The 26599-nt window shown below is 39.2% G+C and overlaps 1 protein-coding gene across 1 annotated transcript in view; it reads right to left on the bottom strand.

Annotated features, from left to right (window-relative positions):
- The window catches only part of LOC126289265 (dynein regulatory complex subunit 3-like), a 172264-nt gene that overhangs the window by 125538 nt on the left and 20127 nt on the right, over window positions 1-26599 (bottom strand). The window contains exon 2 of the mRNA XM_049984901.1: window positions 13612-13895. Within this exon, the coding sequence (XP_049840858.1) occupies window positions 13612-13895 (284 nt within the window). The remainder of the gene's footprint in view (window positions 1-13611; window positions 13896-26599) is intronic.

The following is a 26599-nucleotide window of genomic DNA, read 5'->3' as shown; positions in this document are numbered from 1 at the left end:
TCTGTGTCAAAGCATCTTTGTTTAGGTTTTGTCAGGATAGTTACTGTCTACCTTCAAATGTCGGCCAGTTCAGTTTCTTTAGCATCTCTGTGACATTTTTCCACAAGTCAAGTCCAACGACACTATGACCATTCATGCAAAACTTTTACATCAGTATCTCCTCTTAGTCCTATTTGATAGGGGTCCCACATCATTGAATAATATTCCATGATGGGTTGCACAAGTGTTTTGTAAACATTCTCCTTTGTAGGCTGACAGCATTTCCCTAGTTTTCTACCAATCAACCTACATCTGTCATCTGCTTTATCTATGACCTAGCCCCTATGCTCATTGCCTTTCATATGCCTATGAATTATTACACCTAAGTATTTTTGAGAGTGGACAAATTTCAACTAACTCATATATATTATAGTCATAATATACTATTTTTTTTTATTTTGTGAACTGCTCAATTTTACATATCTGATATTTAAAGCAAGTTGCCAACACTTGCACCACTTTGAAATCTTATCAAGATCTGATTGAATATTTGTGCAGCTTTTTTCAACTAGTACTTAATTACAGATAACTGCATCACCAGTAAAAAGTCTGGCATTACTTTTAATGTTATCTACAAGATCATAAATACACAACATGAACAACAAGGATCCCAACATACTTCCAGGTACACACTTGAAGTTACTTCTACATCTGACAATGACTCTCCATCCAAGATAACATGCTGTGTGTCCTCCCTACTGAGAAATCCTCAATTCAGTGACAAATTTTGCTCAATAACCCAAATGAATGTACTTTCAAAAATAAGTGTACGTGTGTTACCAAGTCAAATGCTTTTAGGAAATCAAGAAATACTGGATTTACATGACTGCTGCAATCTGTGGATTCCAGAATATTCAAGTGAGGAAACTGCAGGTTGAGTATCACATGGCGTTCTGGGACTCATGCTGGTTGGCGTAGAAGAGGTCATCTTGTTTGAGGTTCCTCATTATGCACAATTTTAGCAATTTATGTTGTTTCCCAGCACCATTGCCATTAGTAGCGATATTACACATGTGTTTAGCAGTGTGAGAATTAAACTGGGCAATACTCTTGGATTTTTGTTTGCAAAGAAACATTCAATAACAATGCTAACCTCCTGGACAAATTGCAACAAAGTATTCGTGAAAAAAGGCCAGGTTTAGCAAGGAAGAAAGTCACCTTCCATCAAGACCATGCATGCCCACACAAGTGCCATCGCCATGGCAAAATTACGTGAACTAAGATATGAATTGTTGCCATACCCACCTTATTCACCTGATATGGCTCTGTCAGACTTTTATCTCTTCCCAGAACTGAAAATTTTTCTTGGTGGACAAAGATTCACTGCAAACAAAAAATTTATAGCCAGAGTTGACAACTATTTTGCAAGCCTGGAAGAAACTCAGTTTGAAGATGGGATCAAGGCACTGGACCTTCGTTGGACCAAGTGCATTAATGTACAAGGAGACTACATTAGAAAATAAAAAAAGTTTCAGTGATGTAAGCACTTTTTCTATTCTGTTCCGAGAACTTTTCGAATCACCCTCGTACCTTCTCTACTGTTGTGGGTATGTTCAGATTAGACAGGCACAGAATATCTATCTCTTCAAAATTTTCTGTATCTTCTAGATAAACTAGAAACTCACCAACCTAGTGTTTCAGCCTCTTAATATTCTGATGAAACTAATTTTATTTTTCTAAAACTCATAGACACATTACAATCCAATTCTGTTTTCATTACTTTATTACTTTCAAGACTACCTGGCTCATAACCTGGATCTGACTAGTAATCACAGGTACTTTTCCTTGTGTGGTTGTGGATCTCCTTACACCTGCTGTGAGATGCTCAAGTAATCTGTCATACACCCTCCTATGCAGATGCAGGCCACGATCTGTGTATCCCGTCTACCAATTGCAGCTCAGATACGAAACTGTACTGGAGCTGGCCAATGCAAGTACTCGCTGCCGCATTCACACTGCTTGCAATAATCTGCTGGCATGATATTTTGGTGACCAGTTGTATTAATTATCTGGGATGCTTCTGTACTGTCGCAGCGAGGGGACTCACACGAACCTGGGGCACACGCTCAGAAACATGGCCACCCTTGCTGTCTATACAAACCGGCGGTCCAGCCAATAATAAGGAGCATAGGTGAGCACTCGAGGTGTGGACTATGATCTCATCAGCTGGGGAAGCACCATCAGTCTACCACTGTCCACCGTCCTGCCAGGTGCTACCAGTGATACATTGAGGCCACATTTCTCTTCCACTGTTTGCCACTTTTTTCGTCAGGTGCAAAGATAAGTATGTGGTGCACTGAATTTTTGTTGGATCAAAGATTTTAAACTAGTGGGTCTACAGAGTATCACCATTTCTACAAGTGGGATTATTTCAGTATAAATGTGATGTAAGATTATTTAACTAAGATAAAATATGTGACACATTAACTAATGAACTATAGACAAAATACAATATTCACAGAAGAAAATAATTAAGCAATAATTTTAAACTAGTGCGTCTACAGAGTATCACCATTTCTACAAGTGGGATTATTTCAGTATAAATGTGATGTAAGATTATTTAACTAAGATAAAATATGTGACACATTAACTAATGAACTATAGACAAAATACAATATTCACAGAAGAAAATAATTAAGCAATAAATTTAAGTGACATATTCAAAAGATTATACTGTAGTAACCAAGTAACACACAAAACTGATCCAAGTAACATAAATATGGCTTTATATATAAACCTCTGCACAACAATGGAAAAAAGCCTCTCATGACTCTATCCATAACAAGATGCAGTACAACTGATGTGAACCGCACAAACCAGAAGAACACTAAGACAGTCAGTCAGTGCTGCTCTGCACATATACAGGTGTGAGTTGTTAGTAGATAGTGCGGTGTGTGCACGCTTCCTACAGGTGGCCTCTCTTGGCTGATCACAACTGCGGGCATACTATACTTGTTGCACACTCACTCACATGCACTAGTAGCAGCATACAACACACCTCTCCCTTGTACCAAGTGGGTGCCCAAATGACAGAGGAAACACCAGTCGCCCTACGAGAGGCACGTCTGTCAGATCCAGAGCAGGGTCAGCCTATGCTGATGGTGGGACCGGACAGTGTGCTGGGCGATCACTGGAGCGTGGGACCAGAAGCACAGAGGGCAGTGCGCCCGCAAGGTGCCTGACAATGGCACCGGGAAGGATGGCACCACCACCATCTCTGTTCCTTCATCAGCAGGCAGATGCCAATGCAGAGGAGACAGGGCCGGACCCACCGGTGACAATGGCCAAGGCAATGACGGCAAGGGGATCAGTGGAGGTATCCTGACCAGAAGAACAGGCTGCAGCAATGGACCCTAGGCCAGAGACAGACTGCTGCTCAGTGCTGGGAAGCTAGAATCCCTTGGCACTGCACGTGCAGGAGGCAGCCAATGGGACGGGGGCAACTCCACAGCAGGTGATGATGGCTCAAGGCAGATGGCGGCAAGGAGGGCTGCGACAATGGTGGCTACACCCGTGAACTGGTAACTTCTGGACGTGAGTGCGGGCACAACTGATCAAAGCAGCATGCTACTGGATCATCGACCTTGTGGACATTGCACAGATGGTGCCCCCAGTGGTGGATAACAGTGGTCAGTATCCACTTGGGCCGGCGACCAAACCCCTGCACTTGCGATCCCCGTGCAAGCGGCCAGACGAACCCCACCACAGCAGGTGTGGTGGAGGCTGCAGAAGATGGAGGAGCATGTATAGTTGGCAGCTGTGAAGCAACTCAGTCGGGTTCCATCCATCTGTAGGCATGAAACGATAGGTGCTCAGAAGTTGGAGAATGGTGTCACCTGCTGAAGAATCTACTACAAACTTTTTCATTTGGGACTTGAATATATGAACTAGTCATTCTACCTCACCACCTGAGTGAGGGTGGACCCTTAACATGATGAATGCCATGATGGGAACAAAACAACTGAAAGGAGAGAGAAACAAACTGCTGCCCATTATTGGAAATCACGGTACAAGGCAACCTCTCAATAGAAAAAACTCTCGAAAGTGTTCAAATTGTGATCTCAGCCAATGTCAATGCACACCAGAGAATGCAAAGAAATCAGGAAAATACATCCACAATCAAGGGCCAACAAGAATTCAAGAAGAGACCCACAAAGCCTATATCAATTCATTCTCATGGCTGGCGTGGAGTGAGCCAGACCGACAGAGATGCCCTGAGAGCTACTGTCGTTGAGCCCACTGCTCGTAAGCCATGACAAAACAGACAATTTTGCCATCAATCTCTGGCCAAAAACATGTCTCCTAGCTAACAGTTTAGTGTGCAAAACTTCCCACTGGCCCTGGTGGCGTGGATCTGGTTCAGTAACGTGGTGGAAATGACTACTCTGGGAGGGAGGTCTCTCATGGATAACAGGAAAACACTGTCAAAAACAGAGTCAATATCATAGGTGTAATAGTCACACAGGGGTTTGTAACCTGACCTGGTGGTTTTTCTGGCCAGCCCTGTTGAAAAAACTGAACCACCTGACAGAGAACCAGGTCAGCAGCAGCAGCAACTGCTATGCGCAAGCTTGTAATTGGGAAACCCTCAAACTTGGTCTGTGTTTCAGTATCAAAGTGGAAGCAAAGCAATTCCTCATGATCAAACTCAGGATCAGGACCCACAGGAAGGTGGGACAAAGTGTCCACAATGTCACGTTTAAACATAGGTTGGAAATGGATTTTGTAATAGTAGTGAGAACAGCACCCTGCATTGTAGGTGGTGTGCTGCCTTATCAGGTGAGGAAGTGTGAGGATAACAAGGAAACCATGGGTTTATGGTCAATAATAAGGTGAAACTTGGATTCACCCAAAAAATTCTGGAGAGCATAGACTATGTCAAGAGTCTCTTTTCTCACCTGAGAGTAATGCTGCTGGTCCAGAGGGTGAGATCTGAGGTGAAAGCAACAAGTCATTCAGAGATCTCAGTATACTGGTGCACTAGAATCACTCCAAGGCCATACTATGAGACGTCAGTCACCAAAACTAAGTGCTGGTCTGCAGAGAACATAGCTAAACAAGGGGCCAAGGGTAGTTTGGATTTCAACATTTGAAAAACACATTCGCAATCTGGTCTCCAGCAAAAAGATATGTCCTGGCATAGCACAACATGCAACAAGCAGATCAATGTGGCTGCCTCGGGTAGGAATTTATGGTAGTAGGCTATCTTCCCAAGGAAGATCTGAAGCCCCTACATGGGAGAAGGGTGAGGCATAGACACAATAGTAGAGATGTGGTCTGGCTAAGGGCAAACCCCATCCTGCAAGATCTCGAACACTGAATAAACAATAGAAGGTGGGGAAAAAAAAAAAAAAAAAAAAAAAAAAAAAAAAAAAAAAAAAAACTGAGATTTCGTGAGGTTACACTGTAAGCCTGAAAACTGTAAGGTTGAAAACAAAGCACGCCAATTTTTCAAGTGACTGACCATGGAGGAACCATGACAACAATATCATCATCCACATAATTAATGCAACCCAGAACAGGCATAGTCAGTTGCTCTAAAAATCATTGGAAAATAGTAGGAATACTAACCACATCAAAAGGTAGGTGCAAATATTGATAGAGACCTAAAGGAGTATTCAAAGCCATGCCTCACAGAGACTCTTCAGCACAGGAACCTGCAGATGTGCTTCAGACAAATCACTTTTAGAAAATTACTGGCCACACGATATTTACGCCAACAGTTCCTCCTGATGTTGGAGAGGGTACATACCCACAATCGACTGCGTGTTGACAGTAGTGCTGAAGTCGCTGCAGAGGCAAAGTTTCCCCAATGGCTTCCAAACTATAACCAAAGGGGATGACCATTCATCATCCATAACAGATTGTACCACCTACAGAGGTTGAAGTCTGTCCAGGCGATAGGAATAGGACGTGAATGATGAAAATGAGGATGAGCCGTGGATTTCTAAAGAAAAATATGAACAGAAAAATTTGTAGCACACCCTAAACCTCCTGAAAACAGGCCCACAAACTCCACATACAGGGTTTCCAATTGGGAATACAGTACCTGATCAGACACAAGGTGAATTGCCTTGGTGACAGAAAATCCAAATGCCTTAAATGCATCACTACTGGACAAGTTCTCAACACTAACATCAATGACCACCACAAATGTAATGGAACAAACCACTGACTTGTAACAGACAGATGCCTTAAATTGTCCCAACAATGCAATAGTGTTCTGTTTGTTATAACTGATCAGCTTCCACGTGAACGGCGGTGAGCCTAAACTCATATAGGTTTGAGAATTCAATAACATCACTGTAGACGGAACACTTGGTGAAAACACTTAACTCGATAAACAAGTTGGGAGTACTTCCAAGCATTGTTGGAGTGGCACAGTTTACGTCCATGTCCATATCCTGAGCAATCTTTGGTGAATGACACATAGAGGTGATGTGGTCCTTATTCTCACAAGATTTATAAGTAGCCCAAAACTTAACATGCCGAACATTCAACTGGACAAAACAGAAACAACAAGAAGGAAACAGAGAACGCTGCTGTTGGCACTGTGGTGATCATGGCTGTTTGTGTCGGCCTTGATCTGCTTCGCATTGGGCCCGCATCTTTCCTGCCACTTCCTTGTGCAAGCTATCTGTCGTCCCAGTGGGCACATCTAGTGACACTACTGCCAAATCACCTCAAGTTCCAATTTAATGCCCCGCTGCCTGAGAAACTTCAAAAGATTGTGCTATTTGCAAAACTTCTCTCAGCACCATAGAGTCTGCATAAGGGTCGTTATGGGCATCAGTAATGATAGACATTAACAGCTAAGTCTGTGCAGTTCAGCTGCCCAGACCCTGTACAATTGGTCTGATTTCTTGCTGAACAAGAACTTGTACCGCTATGACATGCGTTCATTTGTAATGGTAGATGGACAATAAACTACACATTTGATCTAAAGTAAGAGTTTCCAGTTTTTGTAAAGGGGCAAGCTGACATAGTAACTGATACACCTCAGATGGAATCAATGAGCGGAAGAGGGTTTTGCAAAAATTTGAGTCTGTCACACCGATAGATAAAAAAAGGTGCCCGATATCTTTTTTTTGCACACTAGCCAATCTTCAGCTGAATCGTCATACAGAGGAAAAGTGGGTGAGTGGACCCGTGGAAAGGCACCGTCTGTTAATGGAAGGCAACAAAGCGGTCACTGACGAAGTAATCTGTTCAGTCAGGGCCTGTAGCAATGTGTCCATAATGACTAAACCTGATGAAACCACCCTTAAAGACTGTAGATCCAGAAACCATTCCAAACGTGTTGTCAGTTGTGCAGTAACCACTTAATATGCAAAACTGATCCAAGTAACTGAAATATGGCTTTCTCATAAACCTTTGCATAGTAACAGAAATAAACCTCTTGTGACTCCACACATAACAAGACACAGAACAGTTGATGTGAACGGTGCAAACTGATTCAGTCAGTGCTGCTCCATGCATATATAGCTGCGAGTCGCTGGTATAAGGGATGATGGAGACTGTACTGTGTGCATGCTGAAGCAAAGCAAGCGCTGTATCATGTATAAGATACAGAGGCGAGCGAGTGCACGGGACTTACCCTAGTTCACTGCTAGTAGCGTCACGTCATCGTAACGCGCCTGCATATAGTATTGCACCACATTTAACATAAAAGTAAAAATTAAGATTTGTGTGTAAAACTTTGTTAAAGTATAGTTCTATGTAATAATGTTTCAGGTAACAAATCTTAATGTTATAAAATTAGTAGTTTACGTAAAATTCACGTTTTGAAAGAAAAATAGGAGGCGCTAAATAATGACGCTAGGAAGCCAAAATTTGGTGAGAAGGTGCAGTAAGAAGTCATTAATGAGTGGTGCTGGTTTCCAAAACCATAAAACTAAAATTGACTCCAGAATCCGCGTTTTTCGGAAAAATCAGAGGCGCGAAATAATAGAGCTACAATATTGAAAATTGGTAGGATGCTTCAGTTCACCCTAATAATAATAATGGAAATACCACAATCAGTTACCTCTTCTAGTTTTTTAGTAATTTAGTAAAAACTACTTTTGTGAGTAAAATGTACATAAGCATTATAGATTAAGTACTTTAAATTTTAATGATAAAACAAATTCTTTAAGACCAATGATCAGATAGGACAATTAACAAAGCTACACCAAGTTTTAGTCTTGTAGCATAATTAACAGCTGATACAAGTCTTGATAAAGCTATGGTTCAGAGGTAACAATCTACCGTTAGTTCCATTGTAAAAATTCTAGAGAGTAAAGTTTTAATTTTAGCGGGCTGAGATTTTCTACGTGCTTCTGTACTGCTCAGATGTATGTATACAAAAATTGAGAAGTTTGTAAAGCTATTATTAAATGTGATATTTAAGATTATGTGCCTGAGATAGCGATCATTTGGAGGCTGCAGGCATCTGCATAGGAATGGAAAGAACAGATGCTCTCTTGGCGGTACGCGCCGGAGCTATATAAAAAGAGCGGCAGAGGCAGTAGAAAGCTCACTCCGCATTAGACCAACGCCTAGTCCACGCGAGCTTAACGTCCGATCGCGCCTCGCCTCGGGTGACGTCATAGCGGGCTGTGACATGCGCGTACTTAGCAATGTAAACGGACATTGAAAATCGCGAGGACTGTACACCGTCCTGGATCATTTAGACTTCGGTAACAAACTGTTATTGTGCCGTCCGTGTGAAGTATAATTCCGCGTGGCAAGTGGTGACTAACTCCACTTTTAAGGCGAGCATTAATTTTTTTTTTAACATTATTGCGAACTATTAATAGAGCACCGTTAGTTAGAGTAATGAACTATTCGGGAGGAACTTGCTGTAGAAGTCGCCTCTGAACTATTAAACGATTGGCTGAATTAACAATATTTAATGTCTTTAGCATTTTCAGAAGTTTCGAGTAATTTGTGTGAGCCTTTAAGATAATAAAATCTTGTTTGGAACTTTAAATTTTATTGAAGCAGCCCTAATCCCGTGAAGAACTATGGGTATTTTTCGTTTAGCTGGGCTGTACAGGAATGTGGCCGTGCAGACTGGGAACTAAGGTCAGTAAGTTTCCCTTCGCTTTCTGACTGGCCACCAAATTAGTTGCCAGGCTCGCGTGATTTAAGGTGGCAATGTTCAACTTTCATTCAACATCAAACAACGACTTCTTCGCCGTCCCACATATGTTGCATCGGCAATAGTCTGTTACGTGAAATGAACATTCAAACAACTCATTCGACAACTTCTTCGCCGCCCCACAATGCTTCTTACGGGTGGCCTCTAGGGGCTGGTTGCACTGATACAGTTGGCAGCTGATATGAGTACACATGTATGGTGACACTACACTTGATGCACTCACACCCACATGCACTAGTACCAGGATACAGCAATACAAAGCATTTTTTTAACACAACAAGGGGATTATAGTAACTGAAACAAAGGAATATGGGGCGTGTGAGTGAGAGGAGTAATTCACAAAATAGCCTGGATGGGATTATGAGTAATATCTGCAACTAGAAGTGGCAAGTAAGAGAGCTAAGTCTGGCCATTCAGTACTAAGCTTATGTTTATGGACATGTGTTTATTAATTTCCGTTATTTGAAGATAGGTCATTATCTTTCCTTCATGGAGGATGAACTAGCTAATGGAAATTAATAAACATATGTCCATCAACCCAAGTTTAGTATCGAATGGCTGGACACAGTACCCTTACTTGCCACTTCTAACTGCAGATGCTACCCATAATCCCATGCTGGCCATGTTGTAAATTAGTCCTCTTACTCATGTATCCCATTTTCCTTTATTTAACTTACTATAATTTCTCTCATCACATAAAAAATTTACTTTTTATAATCACAGATGCTCCAGTCACCTGTTCAGTATCACTACTATACCTTATCTGTTTGTAATTTAGGACCTATTAAAGACAAGGTTATTTTTATCAGCCACATCTATGGAACATGTCACCAAAATTTATTGCTCCATTATTTTTTTCTATGTACAACTGCTGTAATTTTCTATAGTTCATTAGTTAATGTATCTAACATTTTATCTTAGTTAAATAATCCTACATTGCATTTACACAGAAATAATTCCTACTGTTTTATTCCTATTTCTAACATTAACATTTTTTGTCTCTGGATATGGAGATACTCTGTAGATGCACTAGTCTGAAATCTTGGATCCAACAAAACTTCACTGCACCACATACTTATCTTTGTACCTGATGGTGGTGTAACAGCCAAAAACTGGTTCAGGTAACAAATAATTAATATTGTGGAATATTACACCAGTGTTGTGTGTATCTGATTAATAATTAATCCAAATGTTAAAAGCACATGGATATTATGTATTATGGGGCAGGAAGATTTACGTTTAATGATTCTTAGGGCAGGAAATATTTGATGTTTTGCCAAAAAAAAGCTCATCAGCTGCTAGACAGTTTTTGAAGAAAGAGATTAAAAATCTCAACATTACTGAAGCAGATCCACTTTTATACCATATTCTGGTTTTTTAAGCTCAAAGTGGATGCCTTCTTTTCATCTAGTGTCATAATAAGTTGGTTGTAGGGCATATTTTTTATGGCACAGCTTGGTTGTCTAAAAATACAGGATGTTCTTCTCAAACCTCCCTGATTTCAAGAGCCCAGGAGAGAAAAACCACAGTAGATACAACAATGAAAAATTCACCACATTGTAGAGCATCTCAAATAATTTATATTCCCATGTGAGAAATGCCAATTAACATCGCAAGAGTGCAGCATGGTAGCATCAAGGGAAAATGGCGACTCCACAGCAGCGTGCGCAAGCAGTAGCGTGGTTTGCAGAAACAAAATCGCTGATTACTGTCCAAAGAAATTAATTGTTGTGTCTATGAATGTTGCCCACCTGATCTGAAAACAACTAAGGAATGGTATAGGAAGTTTCTGGGAACAGGAAGTGTTCCGAAACACTCGGGCGTTGCAAGTTATGGAGTTTCAGAAGAGACAGTTTAGAACATCAGACAAAAGTTTCTCAGAAGCCCACGTAAGTTAATTCGTCAAGCATGTAGGCAACTTGATGTACCTTGATCAACATTGCATCATGTAGTTCACCAGTGTCTTAATAGGTGTGCTTGCAAAGTGCAAATTCTGCAACATCTGATGCTGAACGACAAACCATACCGACAACAATTTGCTGTGAATATGCTGCAGCATCTAGATATGGATGCCAGCTCCTGGGAAAGGTGTTTATTCTCATATGAGGTAACCTTTTATCTATCAGGAAGGTTTAATAGGCATAATGTTTGGATTTGCTGTTCGCAAAATCTGCACGTTCTCATTGAACATGTTCGTGATAGCCCTCAACTAACCATCTGGTGCGGGCTAATGCATGACAGGATTGTTGGATCGTTCTTCTTTGTAGAACAAACAGTGAATGGGTCACTGTATCTGGACATGTTGGAGCAGTTTGTGTACCACAAGATACACGACTTGCAACCCAACATCATTTTTCAACTAGATAGAGCTCCGCTGGATTGGTCAACAGCTGTTCGCAAGTTCCTGGATAGGAAATTTCCAAATCGTTGGATCGGACATGGAGGACCCATTGCCTGGCCACCACGTTCACCCAACATTACACTGCTTATTTCTTCATGTGGGGATTTGTGAAGGACCACATATATGCAACCAAAGTGGGTGATATTCCTACATTGCAACATCAATCCACTAATGTGATATGCAACAATAACAAGAGGAAATGTTACAAAGAACTTGGTAAGAAACTGAATATCAACTTGATATTCTTTGTGTTACAAATGGTTCACATGTAGAGGTGTATTGATGATAAATACATAAATTCTTTGAGATGCTCTACATTGTGGTGCATTTTTCATTGTCATATCTATTGCACTTTTTTTTCCTGAGTCTTTAAAATAAGGGAGGTTTGAGTGGGACACCCTTTATATTATTCTTTATTGCTGATTTTGGAAGAAATCAATATTGTTTCATCACAGCGCATGCTTAATTCCAAAGAACACTACTTTTATCTTGCAAAGGCATGATTTGTGTATTATCATTATAATCCCATCTGAATAAATATTTTGTGGACCTGACGTACACTGGAGGCACTGCTGTTCTGTATATCATGTACCTAATATCCAACATTAATTACTTGATAGCTAATACTGGAATCACACTTTTTGCACATCACAACTTGTGTTTAAGGCCCTTCAGGATACTCAGCACATTGTTTATTGCAGCAGGGAATGGTATCTATCTGGATAGTGTTGAGACATTCCTTTCCAAACAAAGAAATAACTGGTCTAGTTTTTGAAATATCATAGACTAGGATAGACTCCTGATCCTTTAAAGAATTGTATTTTCATGCATAAAATACCATATCTCCCCAACTATGTGTCATACAATAACATAACACAGCAAGTACAGTCAGTGGTATGTGTGCAGAGTGTGTTGCAAATTGACAGGAAATAAGTAATAAATTAAAACACTGTGCCTGATGCTGCATTTTCACTGCTTGAACAGTAGAAGTGTAGTAAGCAATGAACTTTTTCTCTTCTCATCATATTGTGAGGGTGTCAGTAAGAAAAAGTTTTTTTAAAGTGTGGGATTATGTGCAAAGTTTGTTGGGAGTCATTAAGTGTTGTCATTCTCAAATACTGGATGAATACAGTTTGAGTAATGTGTGCACCATGAATTATAATGACTCAAGACATATACGAATTCATGGTATCTGGATACTGATGGTTCCAGTATGCCAATGTCGGTACATCTGAATGTGTATACACGAAATGCACATTGGCCTCAAGATGGCGTATGGTCAATAGCTGCATGAAATATTGAAAATCAAATTTTTGTTGTCCCTGGAAGCTGTTAGATAACCAAATTGCAACTGCGCCTGTGATGATGACAACCCCCCCCCCCCCCCCCCCCAGCCCCCACCTATCCCATGTTTCTCTTGCATTTGATGCAGCCCATTAATAATAATTAGAGACCACATTTATTGTGGATGTATTTTCTGTGTCATTAATACAGTAGTTTCCTCACTTGCTCTTGATTCTTTCACCTCTTAAGGGCAGTTTCTCACTCCAAGTGTAGGACAGAGTCCTCATCCTTTTTGCCAGCTCTTCTGCCCTCTTTTTAGGGGGCAACTGGCAGCTTAAGGCAAACTTTTTTTTTTAATTGTCAATCACTGGTTGTCGATTACTGTTATAATTCAAAAAGCAAGAAGTTATTGATTTACTGAATTCAACCTACTGTTACAGAAATACAGCTACAGTAGGGCATACATGAACAACTATATGTACTACTGAATTAGTTTGCAAATAAAGCTAACTAGTTTTAAAAAGTAGCTATTTGACTTTACAGACAATATATGTTGTATTGTAAAACTCGATCTGTAGTGATGTTGCAGCCAATATGATATACTTAGAATATTAAAATCTGTATAGAGATTTAGCTAATTCAACATTCGCTTTACTGGGGTGCTTTGAGCCTACTACACTCTACTCAACATCAAGCTCCAAATTAATTATAAGCATGTAGTTTATTTTCATAAAACAAACCTTACATTGTCCCAGTCTGCTAATTTGTTTTTTCCAATGCTGAAAAGCCTAAGATTGACTAAACTGTCCATATTCTCCACCTTTGAAATGCTGTTATTGTATATGGTGAAGATTTCAAGCTTAGTCAAATTATCCAAGTTCTCTATAACTTCTATGTAGTTGAAGGATAAATCCAATTCTTTCAGATTTACTAGGGCATCCAAATTTTCTATCTTCTGGATTTTATTCAGTGCTAGATGCAGTTTCACAAGGGACGTCATCATCCACAGATTATCAATTCTTAGGATATCTGAAATTTGTTGACAACACAATGCAATGTCTTATCTTTTTATCACTGGAGAAATTGAAATTCCAAATTTTTATTTATGATAGCAATAAAGACACAGAACAGCAATAGTAATAGTACTGGAAGATTTTACACAGGAAGTTTTGCAAGTTTACAACTGTAAATTGAAAAAAGATTTTAACAACATGTCCTTCTGAAAAATATCTAGGTATCTTCTTTCTAGGTTTCTCATTTATTAGCAAAAAAAGCTTCTCATTTAAAATATTCAAACAAATGCCAATTCGATCACACTATAACATAGTCTGACAATAGATAAACATTCTTATTTGCTTCAGCATCTGTCTGTAGTATAATGACTACAAATGCAACAAATTTACTCTGGCTCAATAAAGAAATTGTCATTGTCTTTTCAATCTATTTTATCACTCCTGTCAATGTTGCTGAATAATGATCACTGATTGAGGATAACAATTTAAGAATGGATATTAATTTAATTAATGAATTTGTTTGTTTACTGTCTGTATAGCAATCCGTTTTTGGACACTCATAATTTTTGTTCACATATACAGATGTTTAGTTAATGTACATAAGTGCACCATTGAAATAAATATTGAAGGTCAGAAATTAACATTTTCTGTTGCAAAATATTTTTTATTTATTTATCCGTCTGTAGACAATAAATATTGTACGGATGTTGTCCAAAAGTACATGTAAATTTATGAGAACAATTTGTGCAAAAGGAACATAAATTTTTTTATATTAAGTAGTACAAAGGATAATACATACAAAATTGTACAAAAAACTGCACAAAGAATAATATTTGGTCATACACGACACAGTAATACAACTTTTTTTTACATGTGTACTGACAGTATTGTAGCTGCATAGTCTGTTTGCCCTAAGGCTTTACTTTTGTCTTCCCTAAACAGGAAGCTCTTATATTCACTGCAATAATACAGAAAAGATTTTACCACACTCAACAGCTGTCCATCATGATTAAAAAATTAACAGAAACTTTAGGGGATGAAAGACAGTGTTTTCAGTTTTGCCTTAATAAAAACATTATCAGAATTATTTATTGGCCTAAATAGTCATTTACTGAGTAAAAACACTGTTAGAGTAAAAATCCTTTAAATTCTACTTTAAATCTGTTTTCATCTTCTAATTTTCTGATGTTGGCTGGCAGTATGTTGTAGAGTTTTGTACCAATATGGCTCACATGCCTTTGTGTGTGTGTTCTTTTTGTTCGCTGAGTATGGAGTGCTGTGCTATTTCTAGTACTGTAGTTATGCAAGTCGGCACTTGTCTGAAAATCTGCAAGGTGGACCCTAACATATAACACACATTTGTGTATATACAAGGTACAGGGTGGTCCATTGATCATGACTGGGCCAAATATCTCACGAAATAAGAGTCAAATGAAAAAACTACAAAGAACAAAACTTGTCTAGGTTGAAGGGGGGAACCAGATGGCACTATGGTTGGCCCACTAGATGGCACTGCCATAAGTCAAATGGTCATCAACTGTGTTTTTTTTTAAACAGAAACCCCCATTTTTTACTACATATTCATGTAATATGTAAAGAAATATGAATGTTTTAGTCGGATCACATTTTCGCTTTGTGATAGATGGTACTGTAATAGTCACAAGCATAAGACTCACAATTTTAGATGAACGGTTTGTAACAGGTAGGTTTTTTAAATTAAAATACAGACCATAGGTACATCTGAAAATTTTATTTCGGTTGTTCCAATGTGATACATGTACCTTTGTGAACTTATTTCTGAGAATGCATGCTGTTATAGCGCGATTACCTGTAAATACTACATTAATGAAGTAAATGCTCAAAATGATGTCTGTCAACCTCAGTGCATTTGGCAATACGTGTAACGACATTCCTCTCAACAGCGAGTAGTTCGCCTTTTGTAATGTTCACACATGCATTGACAATGCACTGACACATGTTATAAGACATTGTCGGTGGATCACAATAGCAAATATCCTTCAACTTTCCACACAGAAACAAATCCGGGACGTCAGATCTGGTGAACGTGCAGGTTAAATAGAAAGCATGCAAAAAATCTGTTGCCGTCCTGTAATTTCTCTTGTGCCCAGTGGCAGAACTGTGCACGATGTTCAAAGTCATCGCCATGCAATTCCTGGTGCATTGAAATATGGTATGGGTGCAATCGATGTTGATGTAGCATTCTCAACACAGACTTTTTGAGTATCACGATTCTCGCACAATTTGTCTGCTACTGATGTGCGGATTAGCTGCGACAGCAGCTAAAACACCTTCTGGGGCATCATCATTTGTTGCAGGTCGTGGCTGACATTTCACATGTGGCTGAACACTTCCTGTTTCCTTAAATAACATTAACTATCTGGCAAACGGTCCGGACACTTGGATGATGTCATCCAGGATACCGAGCAGCATACATAGCACAGGCTCGTTGGGAATTTTGATCACAATCAACATGATCAATCTCTTTCGCAATTGGTAAACTGTCCATTTTAACACGGGTAATGTATCATGAAGCAAATACTGCCCGCACTGGCGGAATGTTGCGTGATACCAAGTACTTATACATTTGTGACTATTACAGCGCCATCTATCACAAAGCAAAAAAAGTGGTCCAACTAAAACATTCATATTTCTTTACGTACTACACGAATATGTAATAAAAATGGGGATTCCTATTTTTAAAAAAGCGCAGTTGATATCGGTTTGACCAATGGCACCGCCATCTAGCAAGCCAACCATAGCGCCATCTGGTCTCCCCCTTCAAGCTAGACAAGTTTCGTTTTTTGTAGTTTTTTTCGTTTAATGCTTATTTCACGAGTTATTTGGCCTGGTCATTATCAATGAACCACCCTGTATAAGGAAGGTATTGTTAGAACTCTAAGTGTGCTGAATAAGGGTTTCCATTGTGTCTGTGGATGACTGTGTTATTATTCAGATAGCCCTCTTCTGTAACAGAAATATTTGTTTTAGACAGCAAGTGGTGGAACCCCAAAGTATTTTTCCATATGTTGCAAGAGAATGAAAATAGACAAAATATTCCAACATTTGCAATTGTTCTAAGAGCAAAACAGGCTGAGTTAAGTGTCCACAAAGGTTTCATTATATGATCATTAAAATTAAAATTTTCATCTACATGAATCCCCAGCAATTTTGTTGATGCCACTCTTTCTACAGCCCTGTCAGCCAACAAAAGATCAAGATTTACATTTTGGCATATTTTCCCAAACTGCATATGATTTGTTTTATTTGCATTTAATGTTAACCTGTTTGCGTTGAACAAACTGTAGACATTCTTTATTACTTTATCAGTAGTTGTTTGTAGAATTTGCTTTGATGCACCTATAATCACACTAGTGTCATCTGCGAATAGTATGGCCTTTGCTGCTCCATCTGAGGTGTGAAAGTCATTTACGCAGATAAGGAACGACAAGGGACCTAGAATACTGCCTTTTGGCACTCCTATTTCCACTATTTTTGCACCTGACACTAAATTTATTTTGTGGTTGGAGAAATCCAACATCAGTCCTACAATCTGTGTTCTGTTTTGTAGGTATGATTCAAACCACATTTTCCCTCTCCCATGAATACCTAATGCTTCCAGTTTTTCTAGAAGACTGCCATGATTGACAGTGTCAAATACTTTAGAGAGATCTAAATTGTCTTTTTCAAGATTTTTGATTATTTGTTCAGTGTAGCACATTAGTGCTGTTCTTGTATTTTTACCTGCCTGGAAGCCATGCTGATTTCTATTTAGTAACTTATGGTCCTTTAGATATTTGTTGATTCTGTGCTTCATTAATTTTTCTATTAGTCCGAAAAATGCTGGAAGGAGTGATATTGGCCAATAGCTTTCTACCTTATGCTTGTCGCCATTTTTGAATAATGGCTTCACTTTTGACATTTTCATCCTTTCTCGAAACACTTCTTCACTAAACAATAAATTGGTTATGTATGCCAAGGTGCTTACAATTTGTGCAGCTGTCATTGTTATGATATGCACAGGCATCTCATATATTCCTGCTGACATTTTAGGTTTCAAGCTTTTTATTACTTTGAACAACGTAGTCTGCCCCATTTTAGTTACAACTAAGCTATCTGACTGTTCAATTTCATATCCCCACAAATTGTGACATGTAGAAATTTTTATGAGTTGATCTATTCCAACTGGTTTTTTTTTTTTTTTTTTTTTTTTTTTTTTTTTTTTTAATCATTTAAAGAGTGTTTCTAAAATTTGCATCTCTGCGAAATGTTATCAAGATCTGACAGAATATCTGTGCAGTTCTTTTCAGACTGTTCATTATAAGTAATCACATCATCTGTAAAGTATCAATAATGTCTGCAAGGTCATTAATTTACAGCACAAACAATAAGGGTCTCAACAAACTTCTCTGGGGCACATCTGAAGTCACTTTTGTATCTACCAATGACTGTGCATCTTCCCTACCAAGAAATACTCAAGCCACACACAAATTTGTTTGATATCCCATACAACTGTACTTTTGATGGTAAGTGTGCTACTGTGTCAAACACTTTTTAGAAGTCTAAAAGCCTGACTGCCTTGAGCCATGGCTTTCGGGACATACATGGACAAGCAGTGCAATGATAAAATCATATGTCAGTACCAGACAGCAGTGTGTCACAACAGGACCTGGACACAGATCTGAAATCAGAGATACTAAATACAGAGCACCTAAAGTATCTGTACTTGGCCCACTTCTTTTCATCTATTCATAAATAATATTGAAGTCAGTGAAAAGGATCAAGAGATACTGTATGCTGATGACATGACAATAGTGAATGTAGAGGAAAAACTGGAAACATTGGAAAAAGATGTGTTTATGTTGAAAGGGTACAGTACCATCCAACATTGAAAATAGGTACAACATTCTTCGTTATTCTTGTCAGAACGACATATTTTTTGTAATAATAACTCAATTTCACTTAATACACCGAAGCCGGATACCAGTGTAGGAAAGAATGACAATTTATTTATTTAATTGATCACATGTACACTCCCACAAAATAAATCCCTACATCTAATTTGGTGAGATCTGTGAAATGAATTAATGTATGGTCGTCTGCTAACCACAGATAGTGAATGTGCAATATACGATCATCTTTGAGACGGTCCTTTGGTCACCTTTGGTGGAACCAAAGAGATGAAATTTACCTGAGCTTTGAGCACCTGAAATGTGGCTGACCAATACGGTAGCAAGGTGCTCCCACACCTTGACGGAGGTGCAAGCTGACCTGAAGAACGGCCATGTTTCAGCACTCTGGTGCTGGATCTTGTGTTGGTAAGACCTGTCTTAGGTGTGCTCTGTAAAGACAAAAGAGTGGAGAGAATGGTATGCATGTGGAATACTTAAGAGTAGTTTGGAACAATAATACTTGCGAGTGCTAAAGTTAAGCTGAATTACTGGCGTGTGTACTATAAGTTGGAAATATTTAAGAAAGGGCGTGTGCAGGACTTAAAATTAGAGACGAGTACTTCCATGTGGTGAGTACTGTGTGAGTCTCAATCTGTGTATGAGACAGAGGATAAAGAGAAGTACTCACCCATGGTATCAGTTTAGGACTCGCGTGTGTGACGAATATGTTCTTAATATTGCTTTGCATGTTATGTTTCCGTGTGACGCTTGATTCAAACTATAATACTCTGAGAGTGAAGCAAGGTGAGTCAGCCATCTATCCAGCAATGCCACTTGGCTTGCATTGCACAGGAAGACGTGCACATATCTTCCAGAGTTCATAGTAGGAAAGAAAAGTTATGAAGTGGGGCAGTGTTGTGTGAAACTGGGATGAATACTAATTGAAGTGGGAAAGCTGAAAGTGATGTGATTATAATGTTGTGACTATTCCTTGTGTTGTATTCCATGTTGCCAGTGTGGTGTATTTCATGTAATTTAAGTATGTGTGGTTTGCATGGGAGAGTAGCAAGATAGGTTCAGAGGCAGTGGGTTATGCATGTTCCTTTTGTACCGCTCGGTCTGGAGGAAATTAGCAAAAGGTCCACCATCCAATCCAGAAAGTGCACTGTAGTGTTAGATAATTACAAGACCATAAGATAGAGAATCGCCAATGTAAAGCCATGCCCACTGGGCAGAGTTTCTCATGTGTAATTGTTGTAGAAAATGTAATGGTGTGTTTAGATTATAGAATTTATTGGAATAAAAAAGATAGTGAAAAGAAAAAGATTGGTGGCCTTTTCCTTCGAATAGTATGTTGCCATGATATCCATAATTTATAATGTGTGCGCCACTCATATTCAGTTTGATGGCCACGTGTTGATCAAAGCCGTTGGGTAAGAAAGAAAATGTGGTATTGCCAGTGCGTAGTGACCAGTCAGAGTTGTATAAGTTACTAACAGTCAGATGTGCGTTATCCATTTCCGTTGCGTAATATTCAAACAGGAGAATAATTTGTAACTTAATTGTGAGTACTAGAGCTCATGTTACTTGATAAATAAGAATGAATCCACTCCCTTGGCAGACCACTCACCTTGCAGGCCTGACTGTTTGATGCCACAGTATGAGCAAGGCATGTGGGTGCCTCTCAATGTCGACAAATAAAACAGTACAGTGGCTCATTCAGAATTACTTAATTACACATATAAATAAAGACAGTGTTCATGATGTTCACAAATAGAGAAAAAAAAGATTACATGGATAAATTCGTAGATGAAACAAGGTTGAAAGAAGTTACCTCCATAACATTTTTTGGGAATTACAGTTGACAATAAGCTCCAAGGCAGACAACATATTGTCAATAACTGTTCTAATTAAGAACTGTACCATTTATTATGAAACATCTTGCACATTTTTCTAACAAAATCTTCTATGTACAGTATATCATACTCAATCTGAATATGACTATTTGAAAGTACAGCATCGATAATGAAAAAAGCATTTGTGTACTTCACAAAAAGTTCATTAGGACCATTTTGAATATATATAGCATTGCCTTCCATAATCTAAATATTGACTTTGTCATCCATGTACATATCCATCTTAACAGGTCTTGGAAGGCTAAATGTTACCAACCAACCAGTGTGCCATCCTCAGCCAGATGCAGACACATGGTCAGCACACTGCTCTCCTGGGTGTTGTTTGTTTTTATTACTGGTATCATTACTTCTTAATCAAGTAGTTTCTCAATTGGTCTCACGTTGGCCGAGTGCATTCCAGCTGCCAGTTGTGATTGGCAGGTCCAGGCGGTCATCCATCCAGCCATCCATCCATCTACATCTATAATCTGCAAAAAACTGAGATTCATGGCAAAGGGCACATATCATAGTACCAATTAACAGGGTTTCTTCCAATTCCATTCAGGTATGGAGTATAGGAAGAATATTGTTTGAAGCCCCTCTGCATGCAATAGTTATTCTGATCTTACCCTCACGGAGGGGTATCTGCTGAGAGGCCAGACAAACGTGTGGTTCCTGAAAAGGGGCAGCAGCCTTTTCAGTAGTTGCAGGGGCAACAGTCTGGATGATTGACTGATCTGGCCTTGCAACATTAACCAAAACGGCCTTTCTGTGCTGGTACTGCGAACGGCTGAAAGCAAGGGGAAACTACAGCCGCAATTTTTCCCGAGGACATGCAGCTTTACTGTATGATTAAATGATGATGGCATCCTCTTGGGTAAAATATTCCAGAGGTAAAATAGTCCCCCATTCGGATCTCCGGGCGGGGACTACTCAGGAGGATGTCGTTATCAGTACTTTTAGGAGAAAGAAAACTGGCATTCTACAGATCGGAGCGTGGAATGTCAGATCCCTTAATCGGGCAGGTAGGTTAGAAAATTTAAAAAGGGAAATGGATAGGTTAAAGTTAGATATAGTGGGAATTAGTGAAGTTCGGTGGCAGGAGGAACAAGACTTCTGGTCAGGTGACTACAGGGTTATAAACACAAAATCAAATAGGGGTAATGCAGGAGTATGTTTAATAATGAATAGGAAAATAGGAATGCGGGTAAGCTACTACAAACAGCATAGTGAACGTATTATTGTGGCCAAGATAGATACGAAGCCCACACCTACTACAGTAGTACAAGTTTATATGCCAACTAGCTCTGCAGATGACGAAGAAATTGAAGAAATGTATGATGAAATAAAAGAAATTATTCAGATAGTGAAGGGAGACGAAAATTTAATAGTCATGGGTGACTGGAATTCGAGTGTAGGAAAAGGGAGAGAAGGAAACATAGTAGGTGAATATGGATTGGGGCTAAGAAATGAAAGAGGAAGCCGCCTAGTAGAATTTTGTACAGAGCACAACTTAATCATAGGTAACACTTGGTTTAAGAATCATGAAAGAAGGTTGTATACGTGGAAGAACCCTGGAGATACTAAAAGGTATCAGATAGATTATATAATGGTAAGACAGAGATTTAGGAACCAGGTTTTAAGTTGTAAGACATTTCCAGGGGCAGATGTGGACTCTGACCACAATCTATTGGTTATGACCTGTAGATTAAAACTGAAGAAACTGCAAAAATGTGGGAAATTAAGGAGATGGGACCTGGATAAACTTAAAGAACCAGAGGTTGTACAGAGTTTCAGGGAGAGCATAAGGGAACAATTGACAGGAATAGGGGAAAGAAATACAGTACAAGAAGAATGGGTAGCTCTGAGGGATGAAGTAGTGAAGGCAGCAGAGGACAACGTAGGTAAAAAGACGAGGGCTGCTAGAAATCCTTGGGTAACAGAAGAAATATTGAATTTAATTGATGAAAGGAGAAAATATAAAAATGCAGTAAATGAAGCAGGTAAAAAGGAATACAAACGTCTCAAAAATGAGATCGACAGGAAGTGCAAAATGGCTAAACAGGGATGGCTAGAGGACAAATGTAAGGATGTAGAAGCTTATCTCACTAGGGGTAAGATAGATACTGCCTACAGGAAAATTAAAGAGACCTTTGGAGAGAAGAGAACCACGTGTATGAATATCAAGAGCTCAGATGGCAACCCAGTTCTAGGCAAAGAAGGGAAGGCAGAAAGGTGGAAGGAGTATATAGAAGGTTTATACAAGGGTGATGTACTTGAGGACAATATTACGGAAATGGAAGAGGATGTAGATGAAGACGAAATGGGAGATACAATACTGCGTGAAGAGTTTGACAGAGCACTGAAAGACCTGAGTCGAAACAAGGCCCCCGGAGTAGACAACATTCCATTACAACTACTGACGGCCTTGGGAGAGCCAGTCATGACAAAACTCTACCAGCTGGTGAGAAAGATGTATGAGACAGGCGAAATACCCTCAGACTTCAAGAAGAATATAATAATTCCAATCCCAAAGAAAGCAGATGCTGACAGATGTGAAAATTACCGAACTATCAGTTTAATAAGCCACGGCTGCAAAATACTAACGCGAATTCTTTACAGACGAATGGAAAAACTGGTAGATGCGGACCTCGGGGAGGATCAGTTTGGATTCCGTCGAAATGTTGGAACATGTGAGGCAATACTGACCTTACGACTTATCTTAGAAGAAAGATTAAGAAAAGGCAAACCTACGTTTCTAGCATTTGTAGACTTAGAGAAAGCTTTTGACAATGTTGACTGGAATACTCTTTTTCAAATTCTAAAGGTGGCAGGGGTAAAATACGGGGAGCGAAGGACTATTTACAATTTGTACAGAAACCAGATGGCAGTCATAAGAGTCGAGGGGCATGAAAGGGAAGCAGTGGTTGGGAAAGGAGTGAGACAGGGTTGTAGCCTCTCCCCGATGTTATTCAATCTGTATATTGAGCAAGCAGTAAAGGAAACACAAGAAAAATTTGGAGTAGGTATTAAAATTCATGGAGATGAAGTAAAAACTTTGAGGTTCGCCGACGACATTGTAATTCTGTCAGAGACGGCAAAGGACTTGGAAGAGCAGTTGAACGGAATGGACAGTGTCTTGAAAGGAGGATATAAGATGAACATTAACAAAAGCAAAACGAGGATAATGGAATGTAGTCCAATTAAATCGGGTGATGCTGAGGGAATTAGATTAGGAAATGAGACACTTAAAGTAGTAAAGGAGTTTTGCTATTTAGGAAGTAAAATAACTGATGATGGTCGAAGTAGAGAGGATATAAAATGTAGACTGGCAATGGCAAGGAAAGCGTTTCTGAAGAAGAGACATTTGTTAACATCGAATATAGATTTAAGTGTCAGGAAGTCATTTCTGAAAATATTTGTTTGGAGTGTAGCCATGTATGGAAGTGAAACATGGACGATAACTAGTTTGGACAAGAAGAGAATAGAAGCTTTCGAAATGTGGTGCTACAGAAGAATACTGAAGATAAGGTGGATAGATCACGTAACTAATGAGGAGGTATTGAATAGGATTGGGGAGAAGAGAAGTTTGTGGCACAACTTGACTAGAAGAAGGGATCGGTTGGTAGGATATGTTTTGAGGCATCAAGGGATCACAAATTTAGCATTGGAGGGCAGTGTGGAGGGTAAAAATCGTAGAGGGAGACCGAGAGATGAGTACACTAAGCAGATTCAGAAGGATGTAGGTTGCAGTAGGTACTGGGAGATGAAGAAGCTTGCACAGGATAGAGTAGCATGGAGAGCTGCATCTAACCAGTCTCAGGACTGAAGACCACAACAACAACAACAACAACAACAACACCCTCACGATCCCTATGTGATCGATACATAGTTGGTTGTGTTATATTTCTAGAGTCATCATTTAAAACCAGTTCTTGAAACTTTGTTAAAAGTGTTTCTCAGGATAGATTATGTAGATCTTCAAGAGTCTTCCAGTTCAGTTTCTTCGGCATCTCTGTGACTCTCCCACAGACTAAACAAACCTGTGACTATTTGTGCTACCCTTGTCTGTATAAATTCAATATCTTCTGTTAGTCCTTTCTGGTATGGTTCTCACACACTTGACCAATATTCTAGAGAACTGGTTGCAGGAGTGATTTGTAAGCTATCTTCTTTGTAGACTGATTACATTTCCCCAGCATTCTACCAATAAACTGAAGTCTACCATGTACTTTACCTATGACTGAACTTACAGGACTACTCCAGTTCATATCCCTACAAAGTGTTACATCCAGGTATTTGTATGCTTTGGCCAATTCCAACAGTGACTCATTGACATTTTAGTCATAGGATACTATGATTTTTTTTGTTTTGTTAAGTGCACAGTTTTATATTTTTGGGCATTTACAGCAAGTTGCCAATCTTTGCACCACTTTGAAATCTCATCAAGATCTGACTGAGATTCATGTAGCTTCTTTCATATGATTTTCTTCGCATGATCTGCAAAATGTCTGATTTTGCTATAAATATTGTCTGAAAGGTCATTAATGTACAACATGAACAGTAAGGGTCCCAACACACTTCTCTGGGGTACAACCAAAGTTACTTCTAGATCTGATGATGATTCTCCTTCCAAGATAACATGCAGTGTCCTTCCTATCAACAAGTCTTCAATACAATCAGAAATTTCACTTGATACCCCATATGATCGACTGTTGACAATAATTGTTGGTGAGGTACTGTGTCAAATGCTTTTCAGAAATCAAGAAGTACTACATCTACCTGACTGCCTTGATCCAAAGCTTTCAGTATGTCATGTAAGAAAAGTGCAAGTTGGATTCCACAAATTGATGTTCCAGAATCTACTCTGGTAAGCACTGAGGAGGTTATTCTGTTCAAGATACCTCATTATGTTTGAGCTCATTATATACTGTAAGATTCTACAAGAAATTGATGTCAAGGATTTCGGATGATAGTTTGGTGGATCACTTCTACTAAACCTCTTGTAGAGGGGTGTGTCCTATGCTTTTTTCCAAGAACTGGGCATGGTTTTCTGGTCGAGGGATGTACGATAGATTGAAGTTAGAAGAGAGGCTAACCAGGCCACAAATTCAGTACAAAGTCTGAGAGGGTTTCCATTGGGCCCTGGAGTTTGTGCAGTTTTAACAATTTCAGCTGTTTCTCAATGCCACTGACTCTAATAATTATTTCATTCATCTTTTCAGTGGTAAGAGGATTAAATTGTGAATATTCTCTCGGTTTTCCTTTGTAAAGGAAAATTTGAAAACAAAATTAAGCATTTCACCTTTTGCTTTGTTACCCCAAGTTTCAGTTTCTGTCTCATTCATGTGAGCCTGGGTACTAACTCTGGTGCCACTAACAGCCTTTACATAAGATTGGAATATCTCTGGGTACTGTGAAAGATTATCTGACAATGTTCTGCTACAGTAGTCATTAAAGGCATCATGCATCGCTCTCTTGACAGGCAAACGCATGTCATTCAGCATTTCTCTATCCATAGCCCTACTCTTTGTTTTACTCCTATTATGTGGCAATATTATTTTCTTTGGAAGTCTATTTACAGTGACTGTATACCATGGAGATTTCCTCCTATTATAAACTGTTCTACTGTGTATATATCTGTCAAGTGCATGGTCAATCATTCTCAAACTTGAGCTAGGGTTCCTCCACATGCTCCTGCCCTGCACTGAAAGTTTCAAGTTACTCATTGAGGTATGACAGTACTGAATTTTTTATCTCGTTTACTGGACATATATATCTTTCTGCTTGTTTCAGCTGTCCTTTGTACTTTGGTAATGATTGTTACTACTTGTAGTCACCAGTTTCGTGTGGACACCCTCAGAGAGATCAGGTTTATTTGTCGCCATTAGATTCAATATATTTTCATTATTAGT

Source organism: Schistocerca gregaria, chromosome 1, assembly GCF_023897955.1.
Source record: "Schistocerca gregaria isolate iqSchGreg1 chromosome 1, iqSchGreg1.2, whole genome shotgun sequence".
In the NCBI taxonomy this organism is placed as follows: domain Eukaryota; kingdom Metazoa; phylum Arthropoda; class Insecta; order Orthoptera; family Acrididae; genus Schistocerca; species Schistocerca gregaria.
This window is presented reverse-complemented; position numbering and strand designations above follow the sequence as displayed.